Source organism: Brachyhypopomus gauderio, chromosome 14 (assembly GCF_052324685.1).
Source record: "Brachyhypopomus gauderio isolate BG-103 chromosome 14, BGAUD_0.2, whole genome shotgun sequence".
Taxonomy (NCBI): Eukaryota; Metazoa; Chordata; class Actinopteri; order Gymnotiformes; family Hypopomidae; genus Brachyhypopomus; species Brachyhypopomus gauderio.
In genome coordinates, this window is record NC_135224.1 from 15,885,368 (window position 1) to 15,902,532 (window position 17,165).

Here is a 17,165-nt window from a genome sequence, read left to right on the forward strand (position 1 = left end):
TCTGCTCAAGAGTCAAATTATCATCCAGCTGCTCAAAAGCATAACTGCCTTACAGCTGACACTTAGTTATTTAGTTCAAAGGGAGATTTGATCTAATTAGAGATGAGTTCTGGTTCTTTAATGGTTCTGGTTCCTGAACCAGTGCCTGGAAGCACTTTTTGAATAATGCGTAATGGAGGAGATTAACAAATCAGCATGATCATAATTTAGAAGGAAGACAAAGAATTCAATTAAAAATATAGCACTAAAATTAGGTTAAATCACATAAAAAGTATATGAGGACTCCAATTTCTGTTCTGGTTGGCAATGAAAACGTATTTTATTCAGTTGGGTTGACAAACTGACATTCCTCATACATGATGCTCCCACCTGGCAGTGATATGGTAGCAACTGTTGGCACCTCTCCTTGGAGTTCAACACCCATAGTTGGCAATGGAGCTACTTTTCCTGGGGGTCCTGGTAACCCTGGTGGTCCTGTAGGCCCCATAGGCCCTACTGGACCTGGAGGTCCTGATTCCCCTACAGGGCCAATTGGTCCACGAACACCTGTTGGTCCTCTGAGCCCCTGAGGTCCGGGCAGCCCGTCTCTGCCTGGCTGTCCAGGTGTACCGGTCTCTCCCTTAACACCCTGTGGTCCTGCACGGCCTCCTGACCCTCGTAGGCCCTTTGGTCCTGAGCTTCCACGAGACCCTTGCTTGCCTGTGAATCCTGTAAGTCCAGGATAACCAGAGCTTCCCTTTTCTCCTTGAGAGCCTGGTACACCTGCCTCTCCAATGTTACCTCGTTCTCCCTTCTGGCCAGGAGGCCCAACTGCTCCAGTGTGCCCTTTTTCACCAAGAGGGCCCCTTGGACCAGGTGGACCTGAGGAAAGCACAGAATACACAACTCAATGGAAGCTCAACGCACAACTGCTGTAGCCATAATGGGTTACAAAGGTACTTCACTAATGTGCATGCACACACACACACACACACACACACACACACACACACACATTAATACCAATGAGTACATTATGCACATTTTTGCACTCAGCAAGTGTGTAAAAAAGTGCGCAAATGCACACTCTTGTCCTTGCTTAAGCATGAGGTTTCATATGACTGAAAGTGTGTGTGTAACGATTCAAGGGGCGGGTGTGACGCAAACGCAAGAAAAGGAAGGTTTATTCTAAACAAAGGTAACGGATAAAACAAAGGAAGACAACGACATCTAGGTAAGTAGGCGACAAAGGGCAGATGGGTAACGATACAGAGGAATACCAGGACAATCGAGTAGACATGTACATGAAACAAATACCAACAGACGCCTCCGCTGGCGGGCAGCGGGGACAGGCGGGGGCCGCTGGCGGGCAGCGGGGACAGGCGGGGCCCGCTGGCGGGCAGCGGGAACAGGCGGGGTCGCCGTGCAGACGTCATCGGAGGGCGAGGCCGCCGTGCCGACGTCATCGGGGGGCGTGTCCACCGGGCCGACGTCATTGGGGGGCGTGTCCACCGGGCTGACGTCATCGGGGGGCGTGTCCACCGGGCCGACGTCATCGGGGGGCGTGTCCGCCGGGCCGACGTCATCGGGGGGCGTGATCGCCACGCCGACGTCATCGGGGGGCGTGATCGCCACGCTGACATCATCGGGGGGCGTGGCCGCCACGCTGACATCATCGGGGGGCGTGGCCGCCACGCTGACATCATCCCGGGTCCGAGCCGGCCACTCCTGGGGCGAGTGGCTACTGCGTCCCCCCAAAAAATTCTTGGGGGGCCTTCGGGGAGTGGCTTCCAGGATGCAGTCATCGGGGGGCACCGGGCAAGCGTCATCCAAAGCTGGGGACGCCGAGGCGGCGCCGTCAGGAGCAGGCAGGAATGCTGGGGTGATGTTGTCAGCCAGAGAGACGACTCCAGCGAACCTACTCAGCATAAGGTTGCAGAACCCCTCCACAGTCCATGCCTCAACTAAACGAGTGGCTAATATTATGTTCGCCCACTCTAGTGCCTTTCCTTCTAGCAAGGAACGCAGGAATAAAACCAGGAAGCTGTCAGGAGGTCTTGGGCATGTTAGGAGTCTGATATACTCCGTACTCTGCATAACGAATGTCTCCGCTGGTGCTTGTTCTCCGTTGTAAATATCCGGGCAGTAAGCAAGAGAGGGTAAGTTCCTAGGGTTACCACTTGCATCTTTCACAAACCTTGATTGAAGGTCGTTCAAGCTATCCCAAAAACGATTCCTAACTTGGGGCATATCGTGGTTAGCGAGAACTGGCCTTTCCTGCTGCGTCATACTTTAGGTCGGTCCTTATGTAACGATTCAAGGGGTGGGTGTGACGCAAACGCAAGAAAAGGAAGGTTTATTCTAAACAAAGGTAACGGATAAAACAAAGGAAGACAACGACATCTAGGTAAGTAGGCGACAAAGGGCAGATGGGTAACGATACAGAGGAATACCAGGACAATCGAGTAGACATGTACATGAAACAAATACCAACAGACGCCTAAGCACAAGACTAGAACACAACTGAGACTAAACGGTCACACTGTAGCGAACACGGAAACATGAACACAATATAAACAACCGGGAGCAAAGAGCACATCTATTATAACCTAACAACAAAACCACACAGGCGAGGGGAAACAAGGAAGGAGATACCACACAGAGAACAGGGAGGAATCATATTTTAACTGACGAGGGGAAGACTACAAGAAGACAAAAGGGAACAAGAACAAAATGGAAAACAAACCCGAACGGGAAGGAGAAGACGCAGGCTACAAACTGGCGCGGGGAGAAAGCACAGGGGAGACAGGAACACCGCAGATTCACAAGGATCGACATGGAAGTGAAACACCACGGGGAATATATACTCAGAGACGGGACGGTGAAACAAGACTCAGGTGTGCGAGACTAACGACGAGGGCGTGACAGACAGACGGAGGGACGAATGGGAGCGGGAGCTAGGCGGGACCAGGGAGGAGGGAGGGGCTGGACGTGACAGTGTGTATACAGGTGTGTGCATGGGTGATATCCTACCCTGCAGGATTGTAAAGTTGGTTATTAGCTGCGTATGCTTGCTGTCCACTAGCTTCATCTCCTCCATGACAATCGCCATGCTGCTGACCTCCTTGTCCAGCCGTGCCGACAAATCATCTTGCTGGGTCCTGAGAGTGGCCCGTTGTGCCTGTACTTCAGCCAGGCTCCTGTTGAGACCCAGCAGGAGGTCCGAATGCCGCCCCACGGTATCCGAACAGCGCCTCAGGTTAAGGAGCTCCCCATTCACGCCGCCCAGCATCTGCGTAGCGTAGCTGATATTTCCCGTCACCATGTCGACGCTTTCTTCCCCGGCATCTAGCCGCTCTTCCAGGCGGTCAAATCGGGTGTCCGTGCGTACGCTGGACTCTTGTTGCTGATCCAGCAGCTCGCGCAGGCTGACCCCACTGTTGTCGGTGAGCGCGCTAACGTTGGCAATTTGACTGGAGATGTTAGCGAGCTGAGCATTCATGTCCTCCAGCACCTCCAAGCTGGCCTGGGTTTGGGTCTTGGCATCGAGCCCAGCACTCTCAACGTTACGGATCTTGTCCCGCAGCCAGTTCAAGTCGCCGGCCACCAGCGTTGTGTCCCGCTGCAGCGTCAGCACGTCGGCCCGCGTGCCCTGCGTGGCCTCGACCACACCTTCCGCGGACCGCTGCAGTGCGCTAGCAGCGGAGTCCTGCAGGGCATTAGTGAGGTTGAGGTGGTTAGTAGCCAGCTGCAGCATCTGCTGCGTCTCCATGCACGAGCGCAGGTCCCCCCGGAGACGCTCCGCCTCCCTCCGCAGGGCGGGCGCACCAGCGACAGCCACTAGGAGTGTGGCATTGGCCCAGCGCAGGGCCCCAACGTTCACCTCCTGCTGCGAGCGCAGGTAGTCCTGCAGGGCACGCAGGTCCTGCGACGAGGAGCGCAGCGTTCGCAGTGTGGCGGCGTTCCTGTTCACATGGTCAGAGACGGCGGCCAGGCCCTGACGCAGCGCCTGCAAACCCGAGCGATACGTCTGCAGCTCACCGGACGTGTTCTTCAGTTTCACTCCAGCCTCATCATCTGACACATGAAGAGCACATGAAGAAACCAAAAGAGAAGAAGAGAGAGAGAGAGCAAGGAAGATAGAAACAGCAAAGAATAGAAAGAAATTGAATGATAACCTTGGCTGCTAGATTGTGAGAATTAGCAACTTGTGGCTGTAGTTTATATTACCATGAAGCTTACCAAGCTTTTTCACATCCAACTCCACAGCATTGATTTTCCCTCCATAATTATGCATTCTTCCAGTAACAGCCTCAACCCTCTGTACCACTGATGAAAAAATATATAACACCGTAATAGTACAGAGTAACAGCATTGTACTAAGAAACACAATCCAACAAATTACTGAAAAGTATTTCACTGTTGTCTTTCTCATTACAATATGCCATTTATAATCTTTGGAATAAAGCATAATGTTGTTAAATACTCTTTAGTTCCTTTAAATCTTTGCTCTGGGGTCATTTGAAACCATGCTGTTTAGAAAACATTTCAGTAAACCCAAGAGATTAAAGCCATTGGCCATAGATGTTATGTTTTGCCAGTAATCTCTTGATCAGAAAAGTGTGAGGGTTGTTTTCACATACCCAAAGGAGACAGGACCATCAATTTCCTCTGAAAATTCAGAATTACTGATTTTCTCAGAATTCTTTCCAAATATCCTTTCCATAGGAATCTTAAACAATCATATGCTTAACAACAGTGAACTGAGGATATGAAGAAGGGCTATATTCTCACAAACAGCCTCAGATTCAACAAAATCTCTTTCAGTGAGGATCCATGAGGAAACAACACACCATACTGATTTTGGGGTGGGCCTGAGTGTCTGAGCACAAGATAGTACAGTTATCTGAGGTCAAGTAATATATCACCAACATCATTATGAATTGAACAACTGGCATTTCTCAGAAAATGCTAGAGGCTAAAATGATCTTTAAATAATTTTCTCCTTGGTGGGAGATAAATCATACAGTCAAGCATTCAAATATTTAAGAATGATAAAAATGAGACATGACGAGAGACATGCATGCTTTCTATACAAACCCCAAACCATTCATTCAGTGCACTATGATCCACCTACTTGATTTCTTTTACTGTTTTTCCACAATGTTCATGTTACTCAAACTCACTGGGCTGAGTCTGTAATTTCTATGCAAAAAGGTAGTTATGGGTATGGCTATTTGGCATTAAAAACTTAAACAAACCTGTTCTGAAACTGTTCTGAAGTCTGTCTTTAACCTTAGTTTCAACTATGAGTCCAGAATCCCTCTTTACCTCCCCGACCACCACGACACCCTTTGGCCTCTTTGACAAGTCATTCCTAGATGTAATTGCAAAGAACCTGCATGTGGGCTGGCACACACACACACACACACACACACACACACACACACACACACACACACACACACACACACACACACACACACACACACACACACACACACACACACACACACACACACACACACACACACACACACACACTCATAACACCCACCCCCTATATACACTAGCTGCACTTGCAACCACTACAATACAAACAAACCCAGGGCAGTATCCATGGTGATTAAACAGCAGAGTACTTATTCTTGGCTGTGTTAAGACCCCACACAAACTGACTGAAGATGTGACCTCAGACACATTCAAACCAATGAAATAAACATTACTGTCCAACTAGCAAAACATGCCAATGAAACAGGATCAAAACATGAACTTAAACACAAGCACAGTAACATGAGCTGAGCAATTTAGTGTAGTCATACCCTAGAGAGATGGAGAGAGAGAGAGAGAGAGAGAGAGAGAGAGAGAGAGAGAGAGAGGGAGAGGGAGAGAGAGATAAAATGTGTATGTGTGTGTGTGTGTGTGTGTGTGTGTGTGTGTGTGTGTGTGTGTGTGTGTGTGTGTGTGTGTGTGTGTGTGTGTGTGTGTGTTACCTTTGTAACCCATTACGGCTACAGCAACGGTGAGCAGAACACACAGCACATACAGAAGGCCAATAGCAACCTTCAGTGCCCCCTGAGTCTTACACTTAGTACACTGAGATCCTTCTTGGATACCTGTAGAAAGATCAATATGGAATATCAACATTACATTTAATAGATTTTATTCCTGTGATGAACTGTAAATAAGGGTAAACATGTACAGCCCAATAAAACAGTTGATAGACACTTGAACACACATCTAAGAGAAAAAGCACAAGCACTGAGATCCTCTATTCCTCCCACAGCTTCGCGGTCTTGGTGCCAGAACAAACTCTCACCTTCCACACTTACAGACTCGCTCTCTTTGTGGAAACTTCATTTCCCCGTTACTGAAAATCACACACACACAGATCCAAACACGCTAGAGAAGAATCCCCAGCAGGACCTCCAAGGTCACGTCACGCTCATGGTGTTAGCGATGACTACAGAGAGTAACGAGCCAGAATGAGTGTCTGTGTGAGGCTGAGGTGAAGATGATGGAAGATAATGTTTCACTGGTTTGTAACTGCGTAATTTGCATTTTCTAATATTTTTGGTCACAGCTTTGTGTGGAATAAAGCTGATGTAAGACCGGTACTCAAATACACGGTTTCAAACAAGTGATGCAAACAAGTGCTTGAAATTTGGAAATGAAGTTCACCTTTAGTCGACACAACAATAAGACTGACAGCATTATTTTCATTCTATTATCACGCTGAGTGAAATGACAACACAACAAAGACGCAGCCTCACTATGTTTCAAGTGGTATATGAGAATAACGTATATGTCACGGTAGGTCAGCCCGGACGCCGCCAGAGGGCGCGTACACACACCCCCTCTGTCACATGCAAGCACAACCACACAGAGCACACCCTCTCAGTCTCGGTTACTCCCACCTTCCCAATCACCGGAGTACTGACGCCCGTCACATAATCAGGTGGTGGTGTATTTATTCCCACAGGTCGCGCTGTTCAGTGCTGTGCATTCAGCCTGCTACCCCGCCTCGCACCGTGGGAGAAAGACCTGCTCCATATTCTTCTCACCACTAAACTCCGTTGTTAATTAGTATAACTGCCTTTGTTATCTTTTTTCTGTTCGTGTTTATACTGCCTTGTGGCCTGAGCATTTAAGTTGGACGATGGAAAATAAAACCAGTCACCCTCAGCCTCTGCCTCCTGCTGCATCTCTCACTCCGTCACAGAATATCACTAAAATGTTTCAAACATTGCAAACAAAGGAGTATTACAGCCTCAGCCAGTGTAGTTTTTTGTGGAAAAACTTGGTTAAATGTTAGGAACATGTGCATAAAGGCTAACGATCTGGATGTTAGTGATGATTCACTTGTTAAATATTTCACACTTTTTCATAAGAGTTTCAGTTTGGAGTCAGAGTTCGGAGTCAAGTGTTTGCATACGCAGAGATTTACACAGCTGGGAAATATGATTTTAAAGTCTTAAAGGTGTGATTCAATTGCTCTCCCTGATGAAATTACTTTCTTTTCTTAGTTATGATCGTCATGACATTGAATGTAAAGTAGGCTGCCAGTTCTAAGTAGGTGGTCTGGTCTGTTGTTCAGTATTACTGTGTGTGTGTGTGTGTGTGTGTGTGTGTGTGTGTGTGTGTGTGTGTGTGTGTGTGTGTGTGTGTGTGTGTGTGTGTGTGTGCATGCACAGAAGTCTACAGTTGATGTTGGCTCAAGATTTGGTTTTGGTGGTTTGCATTAATATCTTAGCTTCTGTTTTCATTTTTGGAAAAAAAACAAACATATGATATGCCCCAAGCTCTTTTATTTTACCTCCTCCTCCTTCATCCCTTCATGCCTCATCCATACTTTTCTTTTGCTTAGTGGAAGGAAACTTTACAGTGAACCGTTATGAAACCACGAGACTGAATAGAACCAAGTCATAGTCCTTCATATTTACAACTTCTCCACTCTTCTGTGTGAAACTGGCCCTATTGTGCTAGCAGAGTGTGACAAATAGTGGTATAGAGAAGAGCTGGGTATTGATTCAAATTCCAAGAATCGATCCGATTCCGATTCTGAAGATTAAGAATCGATTTATTTCGATTTAATCGATTCGATCCAATTCGGGGGTTTGGTGTTATTAAAAATGTATTTGAGCAGTTTACTGACTGTGTAGAGAAGCTAGTATTATAGTTAAAACTAGTAGGGTATTATATCGATATTAAACAGCAAATAGTTATTAGTTGGTAGTTACTGATGGCTGGAAGACTGGTGAAAAGGGTAATCGTAAATCTACCTTCAAGAAAGGTAATCCAGGACAATAAACAGAGGACATCATTGAGGTGTCTATATGCAACAGTGGACTCCTACTGCAGGAGTGTCCAACCTGCGGCTCTTTGGTTTCATGTGGCTCCCCAGCCGGTCCACTCTCACCTGCACTAACGGTCTGTGTCGTGGCCCGGTTACCTCATCAACTCTGAGGGCGACACACTGCTACATCTTCGTGCTGCGCAGTTTGTTTACAAGACTAGCGAGCCGCTAACACTTTTAAAACTGGCGTAGTGGAAAACACGCATTTGACTGTCTTCACATGCTCACACGAGTTACTAATTCGCCAACTACTGGCGATCGATCGATCGCGATATAATACTTATTTTTTGTCCATTATATGGCTTTAGTTTTGTCGAGGGTATTTGTTCCTTTTAGTTCTCTGAATCCAGATTTCCGATTTGACTATCGTCGTTACCGTCACTGTCCGACACCATGTTTTTTACAGTTAGTTAGACCGAGCGCGCCTGCGTGAATTCAGTGACAAGGTGGGGGTAAAACTTCACTGGGGGAAATGTAAAAAATTATTTTAATTTTAAAAATCGATCTTTGGACATACGAATCGATTATCAGATCATCATATGCGAATCGATTCTGAATCGGAAAATCGATTTTTTCAACACAGGCCTAGTATACAGCAAAAATGAACAGTAACAAGGTACGACAGTCAGAGAGACTGAGAGCACACAGTACTCTTCCCCTCACCGTCTGCAGTGTTCCACGCTCCCAAATAAGAAACGTATACATATACTGTACCTGTCAAAGGTTTGGACACTTCTGACTGCATGTATGTTCTAATAGTAATAGTAAAGGCATTTGAATATAATGGATTAAACACAAGATAATTATAATTTGGCAAAATTATTAGCCTATATATATGAATTCATTTTCAAAACAGAACATTTTAGATACACATCAAATGGTTTTCTTTGAGAACTTTAGTTCGTTACACTACAAATGCTCTGCATACATGACAGTGTCTTCAAGACATCATTCAAGCATCAAAGTATACAGTAGGTTACTCTCAACAATAAAGATATGATGGTTAGTGTTTGTTTAGCACATCATAATCCTGTATTTCATTGCATCGATACTTTCCCTGTTTTTATAATGCAGATATAAATATTAAAAATAAACAATGTTATCAGTGTTGTCAGTATTTGGCATTGGTTGTTACGGAGTGCCTTTGGTCAGGTGCCAGTTCTGCTCTGTTCCCCTGTAGTTAACTTCTAATGCACCTCTGTTGGGTCAGTATTCTGCTATATCACTGGCATACACTTGAGTTTGCTTTATGGTACATTAGGATTTGAAACATAGTGATTGTAGCAGGCCATGTGACATTATTTGATAGATTACAGGAAGCATGAAGTAGAAATACTAAATAACAGATTAATATCATCTTTAGAATGACTTTAGAATGTACAATCTCTAGTTATTTCCAATGCAAACAGAAAAACATTTCATGTGCATATTTCTTTGTGAAGGAATGATGCAGTGAAGTATGTGAACACGTGTGTGTGTGTGCGTGTGTGTGTGTGTGAATATGAAGTGGTGACTGGGAGAGACTGATAGAGTCACAGACTGGATTTTTACATGATTTCCAAAATACCATCTGAAACCAATGATGGAACACAGCAGATGCACTTTTTACCCCCCCCCCCCCCCCACACACACACACACACACACACATATACACTAGCAACACACACATACATACACAAGCAACAAACCTAAGCCTGAAAGCACACAAATACGTAACCTGACAGAGATAGCTGCTATTCACTATAAAAAATTGTATATACATATATCCTAATTTCTCGACCTGTAGCCACATACCTATGACTTGATTGCAAGCAGTTTCAAATCCAAGCCTGATAGCCAGACGAAAGATTTATTTCTGCCTTTTGCAGACACAGAGACAGTCAAAGACAAAGAGATCAACTGGTGGCCTGGTAAACCCCTGTTATGACTTAATTTGTCTCATAACCCCAAGTGAAAAACAAAGGATCTGCAGTACACCAATTCCTGTGTGTCACATAATGGCCAAAGAGAGATAAAATGTTCAGCCAACATGTACGATGGGCCAGTGACTTTGAGTGTGCCAATGTACGCACACGCACGCACGCAAGCATCCAAGCATGCATGCACAAGATTTTCAAAACTTAGCACTAACCACTGATTAACTTTGGGTTACATATGAATTTATCATGTTTAGCATTTTGCCAAAACTATTGATTAATATGTTGTCCTGGCCTAAATATTTATTTCTAAATATACCAGAGGACATTACAATGAAATTAATCTATGAAAATCTGAACAACAAAACACTATAACATGTCTAGAGAACCCTGTTTAGCTTCCAGGCATCTGACAGTGCGCTGTGCAGATGGACCACACAGAACACTGGCCTGTCCCATACACCTCTAGTCCCACACACCCAGGATGACAACTCCCCCCGTTTTTATTGGTTCCTGATAAAAATGATTTTACAAGAATCTAGGTAACATACAAGAGTCTAACTAAATCCCAGCTGACCGATATGTCAGTGTGAATATCAGCAGCTGCATTCTACTTGTGGATCTTCTGGAGATCTTGTGTGAGCCAGTGTTGCCAGTAGCCCACCCACCCTAGACCCACTGGACAAAATGGGGCTCCACACCTACACTGACGTGGGTACTGGGACAAATTAAAGAATAGACTGATTACAAACTGAGCCAATCATTGGGTTCCCTCTTGAGCACTGGTCCTACCAAGGTTTCTTCCATTATCCCACCCAGGGAGTTTTGTCTTGCCAGTGTCTCTTTCGGCATGATCATTTTCCTGGCGTAGAGTGCTTAGTCTTCTGCTTATACGTGTTATATTAATCTAGTAATAAACAAAACTGACTAAGGACCACTGATATATTTGAACTATTTTGAATCATCCATAATACTGCATTCAGTCATGCACTTTTGTTTATGCCACACCCATTCATTTCAAGGTGCAAAAATATTAACAGGCAAATCACGAAAATTTGAAAACACACATTTACATAAGTTGTCAGACAGACTTTTGCAGAGCAAAGTACATAGCATATATCAATATGGCAGTACATGAACTCCCTGTGAGGTCTAGATATTCTTAGCATCATGTTCAACCTGCTTTACCAAGACGTACTGGAGTGGATATCTGCATTGCTGAGCGTCAAACAGTCCCTGCACGCATATGCACACTGCAGAAGACCGGGGGAAACCGTGCCCTCACAACAACGTTTGCAAACACGTCTAGGGATACGGGGAGATGTGCATTGCTCACCGGTATAACAGCATTCAAAGGTAATGAGTTGATGCTTACCGAACCTCTTATATCCAAATGACTGGACATCGTCCTCCTCAGCAATCTCGTCTGAGTTCAAGAGTGAGAAATCAATTATTAGAATCAATTAGAATCAATTTCATTTTTGGAAATGTGAGATATAACTGAAATTGCATTTCAGGCGTGAGTTTTTCTTAGTACCACTGGCTGTGGATCAATTTAGTCGCCCAGCTTTCGTCTACGCAATCTGCGCTCAAACACCAAATCATTTCACAATGTTCTACAATTAAGTTCGACCAGATGCACAGACGTGCACGCACGTAATCGCAGAAAAGTACTTGATATGCTACTCCAAGAACGCATAGTAAACAGTCTAGTAAACAGTCGACGCCACATATGAAATATTTGTACTGTAGCTTACCTTTCATAGTGGCTGACACAGCACACGCGTTTCAGAAGAAAGCCTTCAGCTTCGACGATTCAGTCACCATACTCTTACACCAAATGACGTATCTTTGTTGTTGACAAGCCGTCTCTGAAAACAACATAGTTATCCATGTTCACACAACTTTAGCAGACGCAAAAACAAACTGCTAAGAGTTGCTAGAGCTTTGGCTTCAGTATTCCTTCCAAAAGTCCAAAGTTGCACATGAAAAACCTCGGAGTGGCAGCTGTGTTCTTGTCCCGTCCGATGGACTCGCCACGATTGAGCGCCGTTGCGGTACTGATGTTTCTACTCCCGCGCGGCGTGGGCTCACAAAACCACAAATATGTCAAATAAGAGAGGAAGTGGCACGCACACGTCCGTGAGCACGTGTTTTCTCCATCTGTTGAATCCACGGATCGAAAGGAGAGGGAGAGATTTTCTCTTGCCCAGAGTAATGGCACGGCTTATGATTACATTACCGGGCCCCAATGGAGCGAGCAACCTCGGATGAAACATCTGGTTATCATTAGCGAACCTTTCAAAGCGTTAAAGATTTTCGCGCAGCAGACCAATGGATGATTCAAACACACAGCACTAACCAGGGCCAAACATTTCAAAGCAATAGGAAATGAACGTTTTACAGGATGAAAAAAACTAGAGGTGAAAGTGTGAACACGCATGTTTGTGTATGTGGTCTTATAGTAAATCAATACAATTATTTAATTGTATTGTATTGATATTATATTCATCCATACTATCAGAGTGCGTCTACTATACTGTATCTTCTGTTCAGTGCATCTGGACCTATGTCTTCTGATTTATTGATACACATACTCACAGCAAGACTCTCTAAATATACTTTTACGCACAGTTACATGCATTACCCCTTTCCTCTCTCTCTCTCTCTCTCTCTCTCTCTCTCTCTCTCTCTCTCTCTCTCTCTCTCTCTCTCTCTCACACACACACACACACAATCACAAACAAACATTATGGTTGATTTCTAAATATGTAAGCTAGTAACATCTGCAAGTAATATCAATGGGATAACCTTAATTGTTTCTGAGTATATGCTCAGAAAGCTCAGAAGACCGAGGCCTTGGCTCTCGATAACTTCTAGGGGAGACCTCCCCTCCGGTAAGTGTCATTAGAGGTATGACTCCTCCAACCTACTGGACCTCGAGGAGAGCCTCCACCATGGAAGCTACTTATGACCCAAGGTCCTCCTCCTGGTTACCTCAAGTACGAGGAGGGGTCTTCACCTTCAGCAGGACCTCCTCCGACCAGAGCACCGTGGGCCCCAACACATACAGGGAGCCTCCACCTCCTAGGGGGGCTCTTTAACACGAGTATTCTGGTCACCCCATAACATCAGGGGGCTCCTGCCTACTGAGAGACCCCTGAAGACCCAAGAGGACCACCACACCTCTGGGGAGCTGCATCTGCATGAGAAACACACACACACACACACATATCAACACTAGCCCTTTCCAAATTCCAAGAGGTGACGCATTAGCGTGTTCAAGTAAACATATAGTGATCCACATTCAACACAAATACAACATGCAATGCAGCATAAAAACTCACAACGGGGCAGTCATGGCCTGAGGCCATGACTGATGTGCCCTTGAGCAAGGCACCTAACCCCAACTACTCCCCGGGTGCTGGGCTAGGGCTGCCCACCGCTCTGGGCATGTGTGATCCACAGCCCCCTAGTAATCACTAGTGTGTGTGTGTGTGTGTTCTAACTGCACATATGGGTTAAAAGCGGAGGACAAATTTCGATTGCGGTGTAAAAATCACAATTGACAAAATATGGCACATTTATTTACATCCCCTCACTTTACAACAAACAACATGCATCTCATGCAGAGACATACTTGCACACATACACAAAAAAACTAAAATAGACTACAGTTTCCAAAATGGCTAGTTATTCTGTCATGGGTGTAAAAGGAGGAGTTAGGAAAGTCAGCTTGTCTTTTCTTTTCTTTGTTGGGTGTAGGGAAGTCAGACACTCTTTGGGTAGCAAACGTGGTATTTATGTTTGCTTGTTGTTTTCCATTTTCAGTGTGGGCCTTCCAGAAGTCTGTCTGGTGTGATGCGTTGTCCATACCAAATCCTTCAATGTCCTTGTTGTAAATGTATCCACTTATATCAGCTTACTTATATAAATGCAACAACAACACTGCTCAAAATCTCGATGTTTGTCTGACAGGGTGAAAGAGGCTGACATAACCACCCATTCTGTAGAGCATTACTAGGATGCAGGGGCGATTTTAGGATCTGGTCTTTAGGGGTGCCCAGCCCCCAGTGCTCACAGAGGCACAATACCAAAGTATTGCGCAGGTGCAGAGCAAGTTTTTTGCAAAATATAATATTTAAAAAATGTGTTGAGCCAGGGGGTGCTAAGCAACCTCACGGTGGTGCTCTAGCACCACTAAAAATACCCTAGCCTCGCCCCTGCTAGGATGAATGGGTCCTTATGCAAAAATGGACTAAACCTGGCCCCCACACTGATTGTAAGTGTAGATCAGATAATCAGGTAGTTATTCCCAAGCCCTTCAGAGCACATGTGCTAGGCTTGGCCATCTTTCAGGTTATATCTGGACACCTTGGCATCAGGAAAACATATCAATGGCTGTTATGTTACTTCTTTTGGCCAATGATGAAGACAGATGTGTCACAGCATTGACATTCCTGTCACATTTGCCAGATAGCTGGGAAACCAAATCAAGTTATTTCTCCTGCTCCATTAAATAAAATCCTGGTGTTGTCTGAGCCCTTAGAAAGCATTCTTGTTTGATTGTGTGATCCTGCTCCTCAAAACAAAATGGGTCACATGTATTTGTTAGCCATAATTTGTGAATAATAATAAGCTGTCCCTCTTAATTCTTAAAATTCCTGTAAATGTAAAACATTGCATAAAGTTCACTACTGCACTACTTTAGGTTTGTATGTTTAAAGAGGTAATGTAAATCAAGGTGCAGAGTAGTTTAATCAAAAAGTATGTGATTTGATACATGGAAGTGAAGAAGTTTAGATATGTTAGTGACTGTTGAGTTGGAGTTGGAGCTGATTGGCTATGTGTATGTGTGTTGGCTGGGTGTGGGCTAAAAGTTTAATATTTGTCAAATTCAGAAACAAATTGCACATTCGAATGCAAAAAGGTCTATTTGGATATTATAGGCTATTAATGCAGCAGCTCCTAGCATTCTTCTGCCCAGAATATCATATACTACAGCTATCACATATGCTGAAAAACGTCCATTGCTGATCACACATTATAGAAAGCAAATCATTTTTGGCTTTAATGAGGTATGCACAAGGCAGTAGTTGACTTTCATTTTGCATGTTTAGAGCTTCTTCTTTAAATTTTACATTCAACTTTAAATATAAGTAAATAATTTCTCATATTTTTGTTCTATACAATCCCTATATTCAAGTTGATTGATGACAGCATGTAAAGTCATCTGTTGCCCTCTTGTGGTTGTCTGCAGTACAATTTTTGTACTGACTCACTTGGCATCAAACTTAACTTTGGGTTGAGTATAGAAACATTGCTAATCATTTCATATTAAATGAAGTATTTTGAACAATATCCTTAATTTACTGTTAATGTAAGTTTATTTAGCTAGCTTGCTAACATTAAATGTCAGATAATTTGCTAGCTAATTTGATCATTTTATGAGGAATAAATAAAATGTTTCATTCCAATATGTGGATGATGGAAAGAAAGATGTTTACTGATTATGGATGATTATGGATCACTAGCTCATTTATAAGAATGTGTTTGTGTTTGCTCCTAGCAGTAAGAGAGAAGGGGTATACACTAACAAATATGCACTAACCATGCCTGAGAGAAATATCCTTAAAACATACAAGTTCAATATAAAAAGACATATCAACATATTTTAGTTTTCTAAAATGTTAATTATGTTAATTAGCAATGCCAACCTGACATGCATTCATATTTCTACTGTATTTTATACAGCACCCTCTGTAATTATTGGACACCCCTAGTTTAAATGTGTTAAAATCCTTAAAATAAAGAATTTTTTTATTGCAGAAGCATAATCTCACTCTGAAAAAAAATTGAAAATAGCAACCTTCAACTCAAGTGAAAAAAATAAAATAAAGAAAAATCCTGACTAAGAAATTTATTTCCCATAAAATGACCTGTTCCACCATTATTAGCACTCAACAATTTCTTGAAATGTATTTAAAATGTATTTGAACCATTTATGTCATTTCTACTGTACTGTAGTTTATAAATTGGATCAAAGTATCTAAAAACCTTTAATTAGTAATTCATCACTTTCTGTTTCCCTGGGGTATAAATAGGGTGTTACACAGAGGCCTATTTCTCTTGCTCACTCTTAAACATAGGAAAGACAATTGACAAGAATTGAGGTCTCCCAAACAACCTTCAGGCACCATCTACATAGTCAAAGTCAAATTTATTTATATAGCGCTTTTCACAACACATGTTGTCACAAAGCAGCTTTAGAATCGTATGATCCAGATCCCTAATGAGTGGCAAGGAAAAACTCCCTGATGGTGGGGATTAGGAAGAAACCTCGGGAGGACCAAGACTCAAAAGGGAACCCATCCTCCATTGGGCGGCCTGTTAGCACAAGTCCGTGGTGCGCAGGATGGTTCTACAGATAAAGTTAAGGTCCTTTTCCCCGGCCAAGTAGTCACAGTCCCTTCAGTGCAGATGGTGAGCCTCAGGTAGGAGCTAGCATCAGCACGTCCTCTTGCAGAAATGGCACATCCAACCCCGGCATCAGTACATCCACTGGCAAGCCAGATCATTTCCCAGGTGCTTGTAGGTGCTTGCATGCAATCGTCTTGGGTGGAAGCATGCAAAAAGTTAGACAATAATTGATGTGTGGACATCAATTTAAACCATCATTGATATAAATGTAGACAGCTCACGTGCCAGTGATTAGCATGTGGCTCTGGCAGGCGAATCTATAGCAGCATAACTAAAGGGAGGGGTTCGGAGGTGACCACATTGATGTGGGCTCACTGAGACATTGCTACATACCAACAAACTGTCTGGGAGACATGCACAGAGAAAGCCTTTTCTGAGTTATACTCATAAGTGTAAACGGGAGGAGTTTGCCAAGCGGTACTGGGATTTTAATT

The 17,165-nt window shown here is 43.9% G+C and overlaps 1 protein-coding gene across 11 annotated transcripts in view; it reads right to left on the bottom strand.

The window, feature by feature from the left end:
• The window catches only part of LOC143475510 (collectin-12-like), a 31,483-nt gene that overhangs the window by 4,118 nt on the left and 10,200 nt on the right, over window positions 1-17,165 (bottom strand). The window contains exons 2-8 of one of the 11 annotated variants that reach the window (XM_076973362.1): window positions 13,274-13,453; window positions 12,009-12,122; window positions 11,627-11,677; window positions 5,973-6,095; window positions 4,210-4,308; window positions 3,013-4,056; window positions 370-861 (exon numbers count right to left, since the gene is read on the bottom strand). In XM_076973362.1, the coding sequence (XP_076829477.1) occupies window positions 370-861; window positions 3,013-4,056; window positions 4,210-4,308; window positions 5,973-6,095; window positions 11,627-11,677; window positions 12,009-12,015 (1,816 nt within the window). In that variant the 5' untranslated portion in view covers window positions 12,016-12,122; window positions 13,274-13,453. Of the gene's footprint in view, window positions 1-369; window positions 862-3,012; window positions 4,057-4,209; window positions 4,309-5,240; window positions 5,389-5,972; window positions 6,096-11,626; window positions 11,678-12,008; window positions 12,564-13,248; window positions 13,454-17,165 lie in introns of those variants that run through there. The other 10 variants (XM_076973360.1, XM_076973361.1, XR_013121035.1 and 7 more) reach the window with 10 other exon arrangements.